Source organism: Patiria miniata, unplaced genomic scaffold (assembly GCF_015706575.1).
Source record: "Patiria miniata isolate m_02_andy unplaced genomic scaffold, ASM1570657v1 HiC_scaffold_5, whole genome shotgun sequence".
Taxonomy (NCBI): domain Eukaryota; kingdom Metazoa; phylum Echinodermata; class Asteroidea; order Valvatida; family Asterinidae; genus Patiria; species Patiria miniata.
The window spans coordinates 144,007-160,202 of NW_024037072.1; the positions used below are offsets into that span (position 1 = coordinate 144,007).

General features: G+C 41.3%; 1 protein-coding gene across 1 annotated transcript; it reads left to right on the forward strand.

The window, feature by feature from the left end:
* The first annotated feature begins 8,338 nt into the window (after positions 1 to 8,338).
* Positions 8,339 to 14,207, forward strand: LOC119741992 (acetylcholine receptor subunit beta-type unc-29-like). Its single transcript, XM_038217982.1, has 8 exons — positions 8,339 to 8,396; positions 9,001 to 9,170; positions 9,692 to 9,736; positions 10,552 to 10,661; positions 11,113 to 11,195; positions 11,855 to 12,210; positions 12,752 to 13,168; positions 13,568 to 14,207. Exons 1-8 carry the CDS (start codon positions 8,339 to 8,341, stop codon positions 13,685 to 13,687), a joined length of 1,359 nt encoding a protein of 452 aa, XP_038073910.1. The 3' UTR covers positions 13,688 to 14,207.
* The last annotated feature ends 1,989 nt before the right edge of the window (positions 14,208 to 16,196 follow it).

The window sequence follows — 16,196 nt, forward strand, 5'->3', positions numbered from 1 at the left end:
ACAGAGTGATAAATACCGACGGAGTACATATTTATTCCCATTCATAAATACCTTTTCGGTAAAAAAAAATCATATAATTCGTGCAAAACATCCCGATTTTGTTCAACAAATTCACTTTATGCTTTTTGAATCATCCCTCCTGCAAAATAATGGAGTGTTCAGCTGGCGAGTAAGATGAAAACAACCCTTTTATGGAGATTGACGCGCGCGTATCATGTTCTATGCGATGTCGCGCAGAACGCACCTGGCGCGTTGCGTTTTGAATTTAGAACTATAAAATTCTAACTCCCTGGTAGTGTTGCGCATGCCTACGTGAGGATTGTGAACGTTCAACCAATTAAACGATAAGAGGCACTGGATTTTTAGGAGTCCACATTTTATTGTGACACTGGAAAAGTGTTTAAGACCAGCTAGCCATGTCTTTATCATCCGTTTAATACCGGCCACGTGACGGGCTCTCGACCAATAGGAATGGCTAAACTGTCTGAGGTATTTATGAATGGCTTTTAATGGGCCGGATCGGATTAATTAATATTTTTACCGCTGGAAGCCTGATGTAAATAATAAGGGAATAAATGTGTGCTCCGGAGGTTTTTATCACTCTGTTTAATACCACTTAGAGTCTGGGTGCTGATAATTACCCGAGCCGGAGGCGAGGGTAATTATCAGCACCCAGACTCTAAGTGGTATTAAACAGAGTGATAAATACCGACGGAGTACATATTTATTCCCATTCATAAATACCTTTTCGGTAAAAAAAAATCATATAATTCGTGCAAAACATCCCGATTTTGTTCAACAAATTCACTTTATGCTTTTTGAATCATCCCTCCTGCAAAATAATGGAGTGTTCAGCTGGCGAGTAAGATGAAAACAATCCTTTTATGGAGATTGACGCGCGCGTATCATGTTCTATGCGATGTCGCGCAGAACGCACCTGGCGTTCAACCAATTAAACGATAAGAGGCACTGGATTTTTAGGAGTCCACATTTTATTGTGACACTGGAAAAGTGTTTAAGACCAGCTAGCCATGTATTTATCATCCGTTTAATACCGGCCACGTGACGGGCTCTCGACCAATAGGAATGGCTAAACTGTCTGAGATAGGCCGTGTCCGAAACAGGCTTCCAGAGCTACGGCTACGTCTATTGTCAGCGCGTCTCCGCGTATTTTCAAAGGGCACAGACCTAGACCTAGCTCTAGGCAGTTGATTCGGATGCAGCCGTATTTATGAATTAAACATTCATGTACATGTACTGATGTAGTTTGTTTTACCCATGAATTGTAAAAAATTAACCTACCATACAAATGGAAACAAAAGTGAAAAAAAACTGCACGAAAAGTATAGGAATTGACTCCCAACCGGACTGCCGGAGTTCCTGTCGCGATGAAATAAAACGGGGTCCACTTCGCAGACTTGCGGGGACTGGACCCTTTCAAGCTCGCAGGTCATGCTGTTATAGAGCTTCTTCATGTCTTTTGCATGGTGGTCGGTCGGTCGGTCAGTCTGCCTGTCTGTCTGTCCCCAAAAACTGACCAAAATCGTCACCGACACCACGAAGTAACACTCATCTAGATACCAGTAAAAACTAGCAATCGGAGAAAACGGCAACTAAAGTTGAACGCCTTCTAAAACAACACTTTGCGTCAAAACGACAGAGTATTTTCAGTTGGGTTTCTCGTTGTGGACACTTGATGAATTGAATTTATCAAATCTGCTGTTTTTCACCCGTTTGTGCATTAAATAAAAAAGAAATAAGAGAAAAAAGATGAGTGTTAGTTCGTGAAACCGAAAAGGCTGCGAAACTGTAAATTTTCGTTTTCACGAAGTAATACTCTTCAAGCGCGCGCGCTCATACAACTTATTACAAGAAGAGTGTTACTTCGTGGAAACGTTTTTGCTCACTTAATATGAGCAGAGTGCGCGCCATGCATTGCAATGGTAAATGGAACTTGAGTGTTACTTCGTGAAAGCGAAAATTGTCACTTTTGCGCAAAAGTTGCCATGGATATTTAGCGTAATTATTAAAGTAAAGCTCTTGAAGCCTTGAAACTTTGTGCAATTGTAGGCCTTGATGAATAATGTTTAAAAATCAAAAAAACTGAAAATCGAAAAAAATATGGTTTAACACGGTAGAGTGTTACTTCGTGGTGTCGGTGACGAAATATTTGACTAACAATAACTGACTATTGACCAAATGCAATGCCGCGTGGTGTCACACGCCGAAAGTTTTCGAAACAAGTTTGTTTCGATCCGGCCGGATCGATGCGTATTAATATGGACGTAACGGAGGAGCGGTAGCTATATAGCTCCAGGCCATTGACTAGTCAAGCATCTACGTGAATCATTAAACGTTGCATGGACGATACTTGAACACATGGCATTTAAAAATTGACTCTTGTCTTTTTTGTGGTAATACCAACCAATTCACCAGCCGGCCTTGGTGGGGGTTGGGGGTTGGAGGGGGCCAGTACGGCCGTCTGTGTGCCTCTTCCATTTGTAAAAAGGGGTATGCACAATAGCGATGCCTGTGCTGATCTTTCAAGCATTTAAAAATGCATAGTTTTTAAATACAAAGCAGCAATGCCCCTTTCTTATTGATATTTGCCAGAGACACTTTACAATTAAAAAATCGAAGCTCATCACCGCCGAAAGGATGTTTTGGAATAATTTTTTTGACAAGGCCAGACAGTGGTAAGTGGTACCGGTACCATGCGACGCGGCCCGGTGTCACGGTCTCACTTCTCCGGCGTGCTAGCTTCTCCGGGTGAATGCGGCGGATAATTGAGCACGTTACAGTGCACGTTACATGAGCACGATTCATGCTCATGTGTCCGCTGTGCTTACTTTTCCTTGGGCTGTGTTCTGAAGTAAGTCCATTACAAGAATGTGTTATGTAACACTTCCTGTGGGTAAAGTCATTCCATGGTCTTGCAAGCATTCTGATTTGTGTTCCCAGCGTCATGCATGTGTCATTGTGTGTGTGTGTGTGTGTTCATGGAGGAATAATTAAGAACGAAGCTCCTTGGTCCGTGTTCCTTGCTCGTTCATGCATGGTCCATTTTGTCTTTATTATTGCAACCATGGCTTAAAATAAATGTGCATTTCAAGTGTTTTTTTGTTAATGAGGGTTAATAGTGCGTGGCACGAAAATTCTGGATTGGACTGGTACCCTGTAACCATTCATACAAATAAGATCTTACGTGTACAAGTACAACCCTGAAGAACTCACCACACTAATACAGTGACGAAAATGTACACTACTGCGCAATTTTGTGCATGCGTGTTGAAGCGAAATTTCCCTTTTGGAGAAGCTAGCACGCCGGAAGTGAGACCGTGACACCGGGCTTGTACCACTGATCTCTATATAAAGACTGGATAGCGGATACAGGCGCGGATCCAGGGGTGGGCCGCGGGGGCACGTGCCCCCCGTCAAATTAAGTCCACAAAAAAATAAAATGAATAAAACAGGGGGGGAAAGAGGGGGAGGTGAGAGAAATGGAGGGAAGGAGGAGGGCAACCTTCTATTAACAACAATACCGGTGCCGATATTAAACATCAGCGGCCTGCAAACATTGTGTACTGGCCGCATGACACAGGGAACTCGAGAAGCTTCGAAATAAACCGCGATCCCGGCCACCGTACGTACTCCATACGTAACTCTGCATAGTATATCGGTTTATGAAATGCGATTCATATGAGCGTATACGTACCGGTACGAAAAACACGCACGTGTGTGACAGCCGATGTGCTGCGTTTAGCGCGATGAGCGCAACACTTTGCCAGCATTTCTTCGGCGCTTTTAAGGAGTCCAAAACATGTCCGTTTCCGTAGAAAACTTCCATAGAAAATCTTATCTTATTGATAAACTGGAAATTTAAACTTGATACAAAACAGTAGAAAGCATCCTTGCAAAAGTTTACAAACTAAGTCTATACAATTCCCTTTTAAAAATAAAATGCACGAAAACAATTATGCAGACGAAAATGGTTATCAAGTGAAAAGGCTTGTTAAAGCAAGAGTATATATTAAACCTATGAAAAAAATCCTTATTTAACTTAAAACATTTTGCTCAAATAACTCAGGGAAACTGAGGGGCCAGGAATCGCCTCAGATTGCACCACAGAGCATCTAATAATCAAAAAAAATCCAGGGGCCCTTAAGCGGGCCCCGGACCCCACGCCGAAAGGCATTCGCGCTCCGCATTATTAGTCCTCGGGGCAGATCTCCCTAGCCTTACGCATCCTTAAAACAGTTTATAAACTAAGCCTATCCAATTCCTTTTCCAAAATAAAATGAAAGAAACTGATATGCAGTCGAAAATACTGGGTTATCAAGTGAAGAACAGAAGAAACTTAACTAGGTTTGTATTAAGAAATACAAGAGTACAATTTTAAACTAATGAACAAAAAAAAAAAAAACACATGGTAATGATAATGAAAAAAGCGATAATGAAAAAAAAATCTAATAATCTTCACAACATTTTGCTGAAATGGGGCCAGGAATCGCCTCAGATTTCACCACAGAGCATCCATAGAATCCAAAATTTCCCATGTATTTTCCCATGTAATTTCCCCGAACCCCATGCCGTAAGACACTGCTCCGCGTTCGCATTAGTCCTTGGTACAAATGCCCCAGCGCATCGCCCATTGCAACAGTTTTTTTAAGTCAATACAATTCCTTTTTTTTTTTTTTAAATACAATGCTTGAAATTATGCAGACGAAAATACATGGTTTGCAACTTTGAAGTACACAGTAGCTTTAAAAAAAAATCCTTATAAGCTTAACAACTTTTGCTCAAATAATTCAGGGGGAAAGGGGCCAGGAATCGCCTCAGATTGCACCACAGAGCATCTAGAATCCAAAATTTCCCGGGGCCCTTAAGCGGGCCCCGGACCCCACGCCGTAAGGGCTTCGCGCTCCGCGCTCGCATTAGTCCTCAGAGCAAATGCTCTAAAGGTGTGCCCCCCGTCTAAAGAAATCCTAGATCCGCGCCTGGGATATGCATACAACATTCACACAGTAGACTTTGCATATTGACCAATTCGCCCCCGGTCTCACGAAGATGGCCGCGCATAATACGAACGTTCTACGCGTAAATACGCGCGCGTTGTATCAACAGTTGACGCGCATTTTGGTCACGTACACATATTATGATGTTCTACAAGGAACACATTTCCGTAGCGATTATTATTTCAAAAACGCCGAAAAAGTGATTTGCGGCATTATAAAAGTAACCACTACGTTAGAAAAATTGTAGTAAACCTTGGTCAGTTGGTCAGTGGTGGTGGCCAAAATATAAGTCAAGTGAGCCGCGACGTTACAAAAGAAATCATGCTGTCTATAAAGACGGCAACTTGTCCTTTGTAGATCACCAGCCGGTCTCACCAATATGGCGTCAAATTCGTACATTGTGCGGCTCTTTATTAGCTATCTAGTCTTTATATAGAGATCAGTGGCTTGTACGCACAGTCTCCGGTCAACATTACCGTCCAATGCACGGTGAAACCATTGGATTTCGCCGAACGGCGGGCGCGTGTCACGGTGGATATAGCAGATCCCTATACAATTGTGTTAGAAGTCCCCCTTCTGACTTGAAGGAAGTACGTTTCACTGAGCTGTTCAAGTTGTTCTTGGTAGGAAAGAGTATCTGTAGCAGTCCTGTTTAGATGTAGGGTGAACAAAGGATATTGAAGATGATTTTCTAGCCTTGAGATTTTGTCCCCTTTGGAATCAACTTGGTATTGATCAACAACAATTGCGATTTTATGATGAATGGATTTGTAGAGCAAGGTAGTCTAGATATGGTTCTGTGCGTTCCTACACTGATATTTATGATCCGAGGTTGGTGATCATGGATGAGACACTATACCGTCCTCGTACTCGAACTAGAGGGGACTCGACAATCCTTAGTGTGGACATTCCTCTATGGTTTAACTAAAACCCCTCGAACCAGTGAGAGTCATGAGCGCATGCGTGAACCCCCACGCAGATAAATGATAAATGCCCCCAAATTCAGAAAAAAATACTCACAACTTTCCAAGGTGTTCCAGACACAAATTAAAGCTTATTACATCATCTTTCTTTCTTTTTTCAACTTTATGGGGGTAATTTGATGACTTTTAGGAGAAATTTCCACCTGAAGATGATCACCCCTTAAAACAGTCCCGAAGCCCATCGCCATTTTGAAAAACGGTGCCTACACTCCATTGGAAAATATATCAGTTTTAGGGCCCCCATTTCATCCAAATTTCACTGAAACACAAGCTCGCAGTACAAACCCTCAACTTCATGGCCCACAATACGCTCAAATATTGAAGAATGTGAGGGCATGCAAATCATGATTTGGCCGTCGTAGGCGATTTCGGGCCGATTTACTGGCCTGCAACCTAAAAGCGCACGCATCTACCAACAATTAGGTACTCAATGCGTGGTAATTTATGTGTTTATTCAAAGACAGGTAAATTAATTTTATGAGAAATATGAAACCCATTATGTAGCACCTTTATAAGGGGTATGCAAGGTGTTGTGGCGCATATTCACCGTGCATATGCAGTCACTGCCAGAAACACCGGGGCAAAACCCCTTCTCTTGGCGACAAGTGTTGCTGGGTCACACGACACAACAGGTAGGTATATAAACGCGCCCGTGTTGCTATGCAGAATCTACACGTGAATTATAGGACATCGGGTGTAAAATACGAGCGTGATTTTCACTGGTAAAGTAAAAATGTTACGAAGACGAATACACTCGAGAAAAGAATGTAAAAATAAAGGAACACGTCGAAGGTTTTTATTACATGTACGCAGTTTATACGCGTGGCGTTGTTACGCCATCCACTCTCACGGGTCTACTATTGCCATGCTGTAAACTAAGTTATTCAAGTAAACTAAAAATAAGTTTTTAGGCACTTTTTAAGAATTTCCCCTATGAAGCACATGAGCTTATGCTAGTAATCAGAGAATAAACCGATTTAACATAACTGCATGATTTTACCAAAGAAAAAGTTTAGCGGCTTTGCACAACCAAGTATCACGTTGGGTGCATGTTATGGAGCAAATCTGCTTTCCACCTATAGGCCTACCTATACCATGCGAGGCGCCCTTCCCCATCATAGCATGACCAGTTAGGCCTAGTATTATTATAAGAGGCACTATTAGGCTACGATTCTATTCCCTTTACAAGTATGCTATCTCAGAGTGTACTCCTAGCTCGTAGCATGTGTTGATTTTCCCTAATTAATTGCAGCCCGCTTTATTCTCTGATGCAAACTGATTATCCAGGTTAGGTAATGACTCGGCGTATATACTTACGATCCGACATCGTTTCCCCCAGGAATGAACTATGAAACTGATTACCGGTATAGCCTGCCGCTGACGTTAGCTGAAGCTTCGCCAAACACAATGCACAAATATATCAAATTGGACGGTCCATTAATCACCATGGTTACCAGATTAAAGTGACCATCTTACTCACTGATATTTTTGCTGAAATTTGTCTGACGCAAGATGTTCATTTAGGTATGCCTGTACGGTTAATAGACGCACAAATTGAACCAAGTGAATAATATACTTTTGGGGTACTTTAATGCATGGAACAAAAATACATTCATAATGTATTTCCGATCATCACACCCTGCTCATTCCTCTGAAACTAAAACCACCATTTGCCTCCACCAATCCGCATCCTATATGAAAAGGAAGAAAATTGAGAAGATATCAAATAGTAACGTAAGGGAATGTGAACCTCTTGATCTCCATTAATGCCAGGCCGGCCACAAACAAGGGCGGATCCAGAACACAATTTTGGGGGGGGCCAAAAAAAAATTTGGTCCCCCCCCCCCCCCAAAAGTGGGTCTCAAAAATTACGGCGTGGGGTTCGGGGCCCGTGAGGGCCCCGAAAATTTTTTGGATTCTAGATGCTCTGTGGTGCGATCTGAGGCAATTTCTGACCACTTTAACCAATTTTTTTGGAGGAAAAAATGGTGGTGTACTCATTGCCTGCCTTTATTGCGATGTCACATTAAAAAAAAAAAAATTGGTTTCGTTTTGGGGGGGGCCATGGCCCCCTTTGGCCCCCCCCCCGATCCGCCCTTGGCCACAAAGGAAACTGTTTCCGTTCAAGGTTGGCAGGCGTGTGGGCGTAAGTGGTTTGTTTTTGTATTTTCTATATGCCGATCCCCAACATCCGTTGACAACTGTTGACATTTCAATCTCTCCTGCTTGCTAAGGTGTAATCGTTTTATCAATTAACTCTGACGTCCCAGTACGGGCGGGGTCAGTCTTATCGTGTTTAATTTAATGGCTTGCACGCAATTGCTATCATTCTCCAGAGCGATGGCGCACCAACGCACAACCTGGCTGTTGCTTCTCTCTGCACTTCTAATAATTTCTGGTATATCTGGTAAATAAACGTTGTTTTGAAAACTGCTTTTAACAGAAACCATCACACCACGATTGCTTTCACCCTTACATTTCCTTTCCTCATTTTTTTTTACCGATATGTGCCTATAGGCCTAGTTGTTCATCTGTACTAAGCTTCCAACCATTGTAGTCATTTCCACAGGTAGACTGTATCGCCATCCAAATTAATGCCGCCAATGATAATGTGTGTTTTATCTGGCGGGTATACACGCTTTATATATTAACGGTTTTATAAACGGGACGGGTGGGTTGAATAAAACAATTTTTGGAATGTATATTTTTACCATCTTAATAGTTGATCATTATAGTGTTAGGCCTATGGTGATTGTTCATTTTACAAGTTTGCCATTTATATGGGTTTTTTTTTCTCTCACTATTTACTAATGTTCATATTTCTTATCAAAGGACCTTAATGCAAAACAGCCTTTTAGCAGATTGTTTTTGTATCCTGTATAAACATGTTGAAAATGTTAATAAATAAATAGATTCTCGGTGGCAATTTTCTTCTACATTTTGTTGCCTATAGTTTTCTGTTGATTATTTCGTTCATGCCTAATTCTAAACTATTTTTACAGTCGCCGAGGCGTCCCATGCCAGCAATGATTCGAATGCTTATGCCGAACGTCGTCTCCGTCAAATACTTCTGAGAAGTGGGGAATACGATGCGAAAGAGAGACCCGTCTTGTTGTCTAACAAACCCGTTGATGTCGAGGTGTCCATGGCGATGTACGCCTTGATATCGCTGGTAAGTTAAACAAAATGACACTTCGGGAAATAATTTTTCCCGTACGTCAAAATAACATATATTTTTAATGACTTGAATGTCTTTTCTTTCTTTTTTAAGAAAAAAAAACACGTGTTTTGCAATAGCAAACCACCTGCAATAGCTTGGAAGGGCATCCCCCAAATTTTGTCCGGGGTGGTCACTTTGCCAGGGGATCATGCCCAGATTGTTGTAATAAAAACAAAAAAGGCGCCGTTTACGTCTACGTCCTGCTGTAAAGATGAACACTTAAGTAAAATTGTTATGGAATGGGGGAATAGTATGGAAAGGATCAGCAAAGCCATCCTTGGATCTAACTCCCATTTAAACGCCGAAATCAACCCCAATATCTGTTAGTTTTTGTAAAATGTGGTTTTCAAAAGTTTACTGGAGCTAATTTCAGGATTTCCCTTTATCATATTGTCTTCTGACTTTGTCAAAGCAAAACTACAATTTATTTAAGATTAAAAGTCGTTAATTAAAATGTATTTTTCCAAGCACAGGACGAGAAGGAACAGGTACTCAAGGGTGCGTCATGGATTATCATGGTGAGAACAGAAAGAATGATTATCAGTTATTAAAGTGATGATGTCCAGAATATATACTCTCAGCCCTTTCCTTTACCCCTGCGCAGTTATTAATTGGATCTCATCATCTGAACCAATAACGGGTGATATAATGTCTACAATGATAAGCGATTCGTTATGACGTGTGTAGCAACAGTACATTATTTTTCATTTTCTTTGACATTGTATTACTGGTACTAGTATTAACATAATCGAAGTACATTTTAAGCAAAGGATCTTATTTCAACGATCCCACACGTAAGTTGGTTTCTCCCATACCATTTTCGCCACTGAAGGCGGCCACAATCCGCAGCCAAGGGCGGATCCAGGGGGGGGGGGCCAAAGGGGGCCATGGCCCCCCCCCCCCCCAAAAACGAAACCATTTTTTTTTTTTTATGTGACATCGCAATAAAGGCAGGCAATGAGTACACCACCATCTTTTCCTCAAAAAAACATTGATTAAAGTGGTCAGAAATTGCCTCAGATCGCACCACAGAGCATCTAGAATCCAAAAAATTTTCGGGGCCCTTAAGCGGGCCCCGAACCCCACGCCGTAATTTTTTTTACCCACTTTTTTGGGGGACCCAAAAATTTTTTGGCCCCCCCCAAAATTGTGTTCTGGATCCGCCCTTGTCCGCAGCTGAGTTTGTTCTTATACTGGACTGAAATCTCCCCTTCTTTTGTAAACACAGATCAATATTTTACCTGTTTGCACTCATTTCTATATAATAATATCTACAATACCTCGTAAAATAAATTATCCTGTAACTAGGACCCATGCATCCGTTGTCTTTCAGGAATGGTACGATTATCGCATTCATTGGGATCCCGAAATGTACGGCAATTTGCGTTTCTTGTCCCTTGGGATGGATGACATATGGACACCTAAGATTCTCCTAACGAATACGTAAGTAAAACAGACAACATAGCAAAACTGTTTGCAGACTGGCGGTGGGATTGCTGGGAAAAAATAATTCCGACGATCCGCGTATCCGAGATAAGAAGAAATTCGGCCGGCCGGTCTTATGCTAGCAATACGCGTCCTACATTATTAGTTTCGTATATAACTATTCTTTTCAACATTGTTTCTCATTTTTCCCAATAGCTTTAGAAAAGCCATGCCTTTTTCACACAGAGGAAGATCTTTGTAGAACCATGTCGACATCAGACTCCTTTATCGATATTTAGCCGCAATACCGAAAATATGCAGTGAAGAATAATGGCAGTCATAGTTTGCGCTGCTAGAAATCCCCATTCGTGTCGCAAACGGTTCCAGGTTACAACGCATAACCTTCACGGCACAACTCCGTTCTAGTTATGTCGCACTGATTTAATTTCTGTCTGTCTTTTTGCAACAGAGCGAGTGAAAAGATCGAAAACCCCATTCAGGAAAGTGTATTCAGAGCCTTGGCGTCATGGGACGGCAATGTTACCCTGGAAGGTACGTATATATAGATACATGTTATATCTGAAAGTACGTTCGCCGCAGAGCGACTTAAATCAATGTACTTTCTCATATTTAATAATGATACCAGGACCAGCTCTTATGCATCGAAATTCCTATATTACAGTACCCTTCACCCCACCATTGTTATTCATCTTCCAATATCACTAGCGCGCTGCAGCGCGTCCAACGCATTGAAGTCATTAAACTTAAAGAGACCGAGACATGATAAAAAAAAAAGGTGATTGTGATAAACGAGCACCTCAGGGTTTTTCTATCTTATGGTAATTAACTCAAATCGAATTGTGTGATGTTCGTTAACAATTTTGACGGACCGAACTGAATACTGGTGGTCTCGGAATAGCCTTACACAGTCGAACCAATCATATAGCCAGCGGCGTTTATTTACTTGGGCATATTATTGGAGCGCACCGCACACGCGTCTGTGTTTTAAGACCGTGTCTGGTCCCATGTACCCCAGGCACAGAATTTTGGGAAGGTAACAGCTTTCTATTACAAAAAATGCATTGACTTCCCCCTCCAGAAAATAAGTCCTATGTCCCCCACCCCCTTGGCCCTGTCTGAAAATGACCCCAGTTCACGCCACCTAACACAACTTGCAACATTATGCTTGCCGTCTATCTTTCTCCGCCTAGGTCCTATCATTCACGAGACATCTTGCGAGATGAAGATGTCACACTTCCCATTCGATCGTCAGAATTGCTCTCTGGTTATCTCCACCCAGAACACGCCGAAATGCATCGTCAATCTGGCCAACGGGCCAGCCACACGCATCGTGATGAACGAGGCCACTTCCCAGTGGCAAGCTCTCAACTTTACTGCGGAAACTACTGCACAGGAGTTTCAATACAAGGCCTACTCTAAAGTGATTTTCTACCTTGTCGTAAAGAGGTTACCTTACCATTACCTGCTGAATATTGCCCTGCCGTCTGCCATTCTGACCTTCATTTCGCTTGGAGTGTTTTGGTTGACGCCCGAGAGTGGAGAAAGGGTGAGTTGAGTTTGTTCGTATCGTGCCAACCGTCCTATCTCATGGCGCTAGTGATATGTTTCGAATGCCATATAATTATCGGGTCCAGTGGTTACTTTGTTTGAATTGACTGGACTGACTCGTTATGTGTGCCATTGCAAGGGAACGAGCTTGGGCAAGACATTTAACTACAATTGCCTCTCTCCATGAGTATTATAGGGACCTTACGGTACATGTGAGGATAGAATTCAAAGGAAAATGTTGCCCACATTTTTCGGCTCCAGGATTTTATATATTTATTTATTTATTTTTTTTTGGGGGGGGGGGGGCAGCTATTTTGACATTAGGTGTCGTTATTTACACCCCTATTATGCCACTCGAAAATAGGCCACATGCATGCACTAAATCGTGAGACTGGATAAGTCAATGACACCCCAAAAATTACAACCAGTTGGGGTCTCAAGCTTTCTAATACTTCATGGAGCTAATATTTATATCTATGTTATAACATTTTGTTTTTACATCTACAACATGATCGTCTTTTTCATTTTGCTTTCTCCAGATCTCCATGGCCGTGTCTCTGTTGCTCGGCCAGGCTGTCTTCTGGTTAGTTACAGCCGAATCTCTCCCGCCCACCGGCGGCGAAGGCACACCTCTACTCCTTGACTGCATCGAATATAACTTCATCGTGGGTGGTTTGGCCATCCTCCTCAGCGTGGTCACGGTGGGCCTGCAGCACCAACCCGGCCCGCTGCGGGGCCGGTTCCGTCGGAAGCTGTTTCTGCAGATTCTGCCTCTAGTCGTCTGCCTTCAGTCACGCGGTAGAGGCAAGGTTAACGACGACGATTCGCGCTTTGACGAGAAAGACGAGAAGCTCAAAATGACATCCGACATGGTCAAGATCGTGTCTCTGTCAGACAAGGATGGTCGGGTCATCCAGAAGACCAAAGGTTACTCCAACGTTGATGTCTCTCGGAACGTAAGTCCTGGAAACATAAGTACTGGCCTTAATCAGTATTGCCAATTATTGATCCACGTACGTTTAAGTGCTGTGGACAAGTTGACTCTCTTTCAAGTCCCAGTAGGAATTAAGTCTACAGAAATCACACAGTGTGGTCCGAGCACAGTATTGGTCTTATGAAACGCTAAAAAGTACCAGGGGCTTTTGAAAAAAATATATTTCTTGCAGCTGCTCGTTCACAGACTCATATTCCTATACTTACGCAAAGTATACTGGGTTTGTGATGATGCTCAATTACTATCGTAAAACCCTCTTTTAGAAAGAACTACCGAATAGTTCCTTTGAAGTCATAGTCGTGCTCCTAGTTCATTTCACAATGAAAATATACTGCCTCGATTTCTCTCCATTATTTGACAGGGTTTGGACGACATGAAGTTGGTGGCAGCTATCTTGGATCGCCTGTTCTTCCTTGTCGCGGCGATTATATTCACCTGTGGCAATGTCAAATTGATTGCATGCCTTGTACATGGTATGTAAGTGGCCGGTTGTTGTTTTCAGGTGGGGGTTTAAGTCTGAAAAAAACTGAATGCAAAATTTTCTCGGGGTTGTATGAATCGTTGAGAAATTGAGCTTGAAATATATTTAATAGCAAATTGTTGAGGGGCTACAATAAATTTTGCGCGACACAGAATAATAACTAATGATCACAGGCGAATCTCGGTCAGCTGTATCAGGGGGAGAGGGTAACGGTTGCCATATAGTTAATTCAGAAGGATGAACTCTCTTTTTTGAAGAATTTTAAGGCCTTCCAATGAATGGACACTGTGCAAATCCCAGGAAATTTTCAACATCATTTTCAAACTTTGGGGCCGGGCTCGTAGTCTTTCGATGTTCCACAACTGGGGAGGGAGCAAATTTAAATAGTTTTCGTGAAATGGGGCCGTTGCTTCTCACTTAATTCCGCAAACCATTCGTGATGTGCTGAGAGATCAGTTCAAAAAAACGTGCGCGGTAATTGGCGGAAACTCCATATGTTTTAATAAGGGAATAAATGTGTGCTCCGGAGGTTTTTATCACTCTGTTTAATACCACTTAGAGTCTGGGTGCTGATAATTACCCGAGCCGGAGGCGAGGGTAATTATCAGCACCCAGACTCTAAGTGGTATTAAACAGAGTGATAAATACCGACGGAGTACATATTTATTCCCATTCATAAATACCTTTTCGGTAAAAAAAAATCATATAATTCGTTCAAAACATCCCGATTTTGTTCAACAAATTCACTTTATGCTTTTTGAATCATCCCTCCTGCAAAATAATGGAGTGTTCAGCTGGCGAGTAAGATGAAAACAACCCTTTTATGGAGATTGACGCGCGCGTATCATGTTCTATGCGATGTCGCGCAGAACGCACCTGGCGCGTTGCGTTTTGAATTTAGAACTATAAATTCTAACTCCCTGTTAGTGTTGCGCATGCCTACGTGAGGATTGTGAACGTTCAACCAATGAAACGATAATAGGCACTGGATTTTTAGGAGTCCACATTTTATTGTGACACTGGAAAAGTGTTTAAGACCAGCTAGCCATGTCTTTATCATCCGTTTAATACCAGCCACGTGACGGGCTCTCGACCAATAGGAATGGCTAAACTGTCTGAGGTATATATGAATTAAAGTTAAACGACGTGTTTTTAATAAGTCTTCGATTTCATAGTAATCATAAAAAGAAGAATTTGAAGTTAACCATTCATCTTTCAGATAAAAAAGATTGTACATGTAGTTATATTTCACTTAAAAAAATCCGGACCTAAAAAGAATGCCTTTCTTTTGGTAGAATGCCTTTCTTTTGGTTTGTGAAAATCTGAATCGTTGTTTTACCATTTCAAAATAATTTGTTTGAATTTTCCATTAATCACGATAATCTTAGAGGAACGCTACAATAATTACTTACTTTACTGTTAAAACAAAAACTTCCGATTTTTTTGCCGAATGACTTACAGGCAGCTATAACGAAAATTGTGTAAAATTAGGATTTATATTACACATGACTCATTAACAATATATTTGCACTGAAACACGCATCTGTGGATAAATAAAAAGACAATAGGTTAACACATTTTCCATGACATCATTAAAAGAAAGCCTTATTATCTATTAGTAATAGTCACATTATTGATATGTAGTTGAACAATTTGATCAACAGTAAACTATTTAAACATTATATTGATAAACGTTGTAGTCATAGTAAACTTGTGTATATACTCAAATCGAATCAACACTTAACAATTTAAATGCTTGGCTCACACGTGTTGTAAAACAAAATTGTTTCGGCAAAAATGACTAAAGGTTTGTTGGGATACAATGTTTTGATTACCTTTAAAAACAAACTTGAATTGCATACAAGTTGTCATTTGATTTTATACAACGCCTGAATAACCCCGTCATCTGATTGGCTGGTCGTTGATGACAATGTACGCATTTAATTTATTCGTCCCACGGCCCAGCCGCACCGTAAAAACAGAAATTCTATTTCACGGTCACACTACTGGTGGATGTGACCAATCAGACGACGAGGATATATTCAAGTGTGGCAAACAAAGATAACGCAATGGGAAGAATAATTTCATTCGGTAACAGATGGAATGTTCCATTCACCTCGTGGAACTTGATTCTATCTGTCACCTCATTAATTTATTCTTATAATTGAACTCCTAAACCTTCATTGTGTGTATAATATCTTATGAAAATTGTTCAGTGGACATACTTTATACACATCCAAGCAGAGAATACATGTAGTTGACTTTATGCTTGGGGATTTTTTTAACGCACTCAACGTTCTCTGTTGAGTGTGCTTTTGTCTAATGTCGATAAAGTGCAGAAAGACTTATACAGGGTGAGTCAAAAAAAGCGGAACCCAAACCCCCAAAAATATGTTTTATATATAAAACAAATATGTAGCACCAAAAATGATAATGACTAGAAAGCCAATTTCATAAGCTACTTTTAGATGAAAAAAATTACTGAAATTGCTCAATCCGTATATCACCA

What these genes read in the sequence shown, in the direction of transcription:
- LOC119741992 (XM_038217982.1), top strand. Translation starts at nt 8,339, where the DNA reads ATGGCGCACCAACGCACAACCTGGCTGTTGCTTCTCTCTGCACTTCTA. An exon ending in GTGCGTCATGGATTATCATG is followed by an intron (nt 9,737 to 10,551) that starts GTGAGAACAGAA and finishes GTTGTCTTTCAG; the next exon opens with GAATGGTACGATTATCGCAT. An exon ending in AAGATTCTCCTAACGAATAC is followed by an intron (nt 10,662 to 11,112) that starts GTAAGTAAAACA and finishes TTTTTGCAACAG; the next exon opens with AGCGAGTGAAAAGATCGAAA.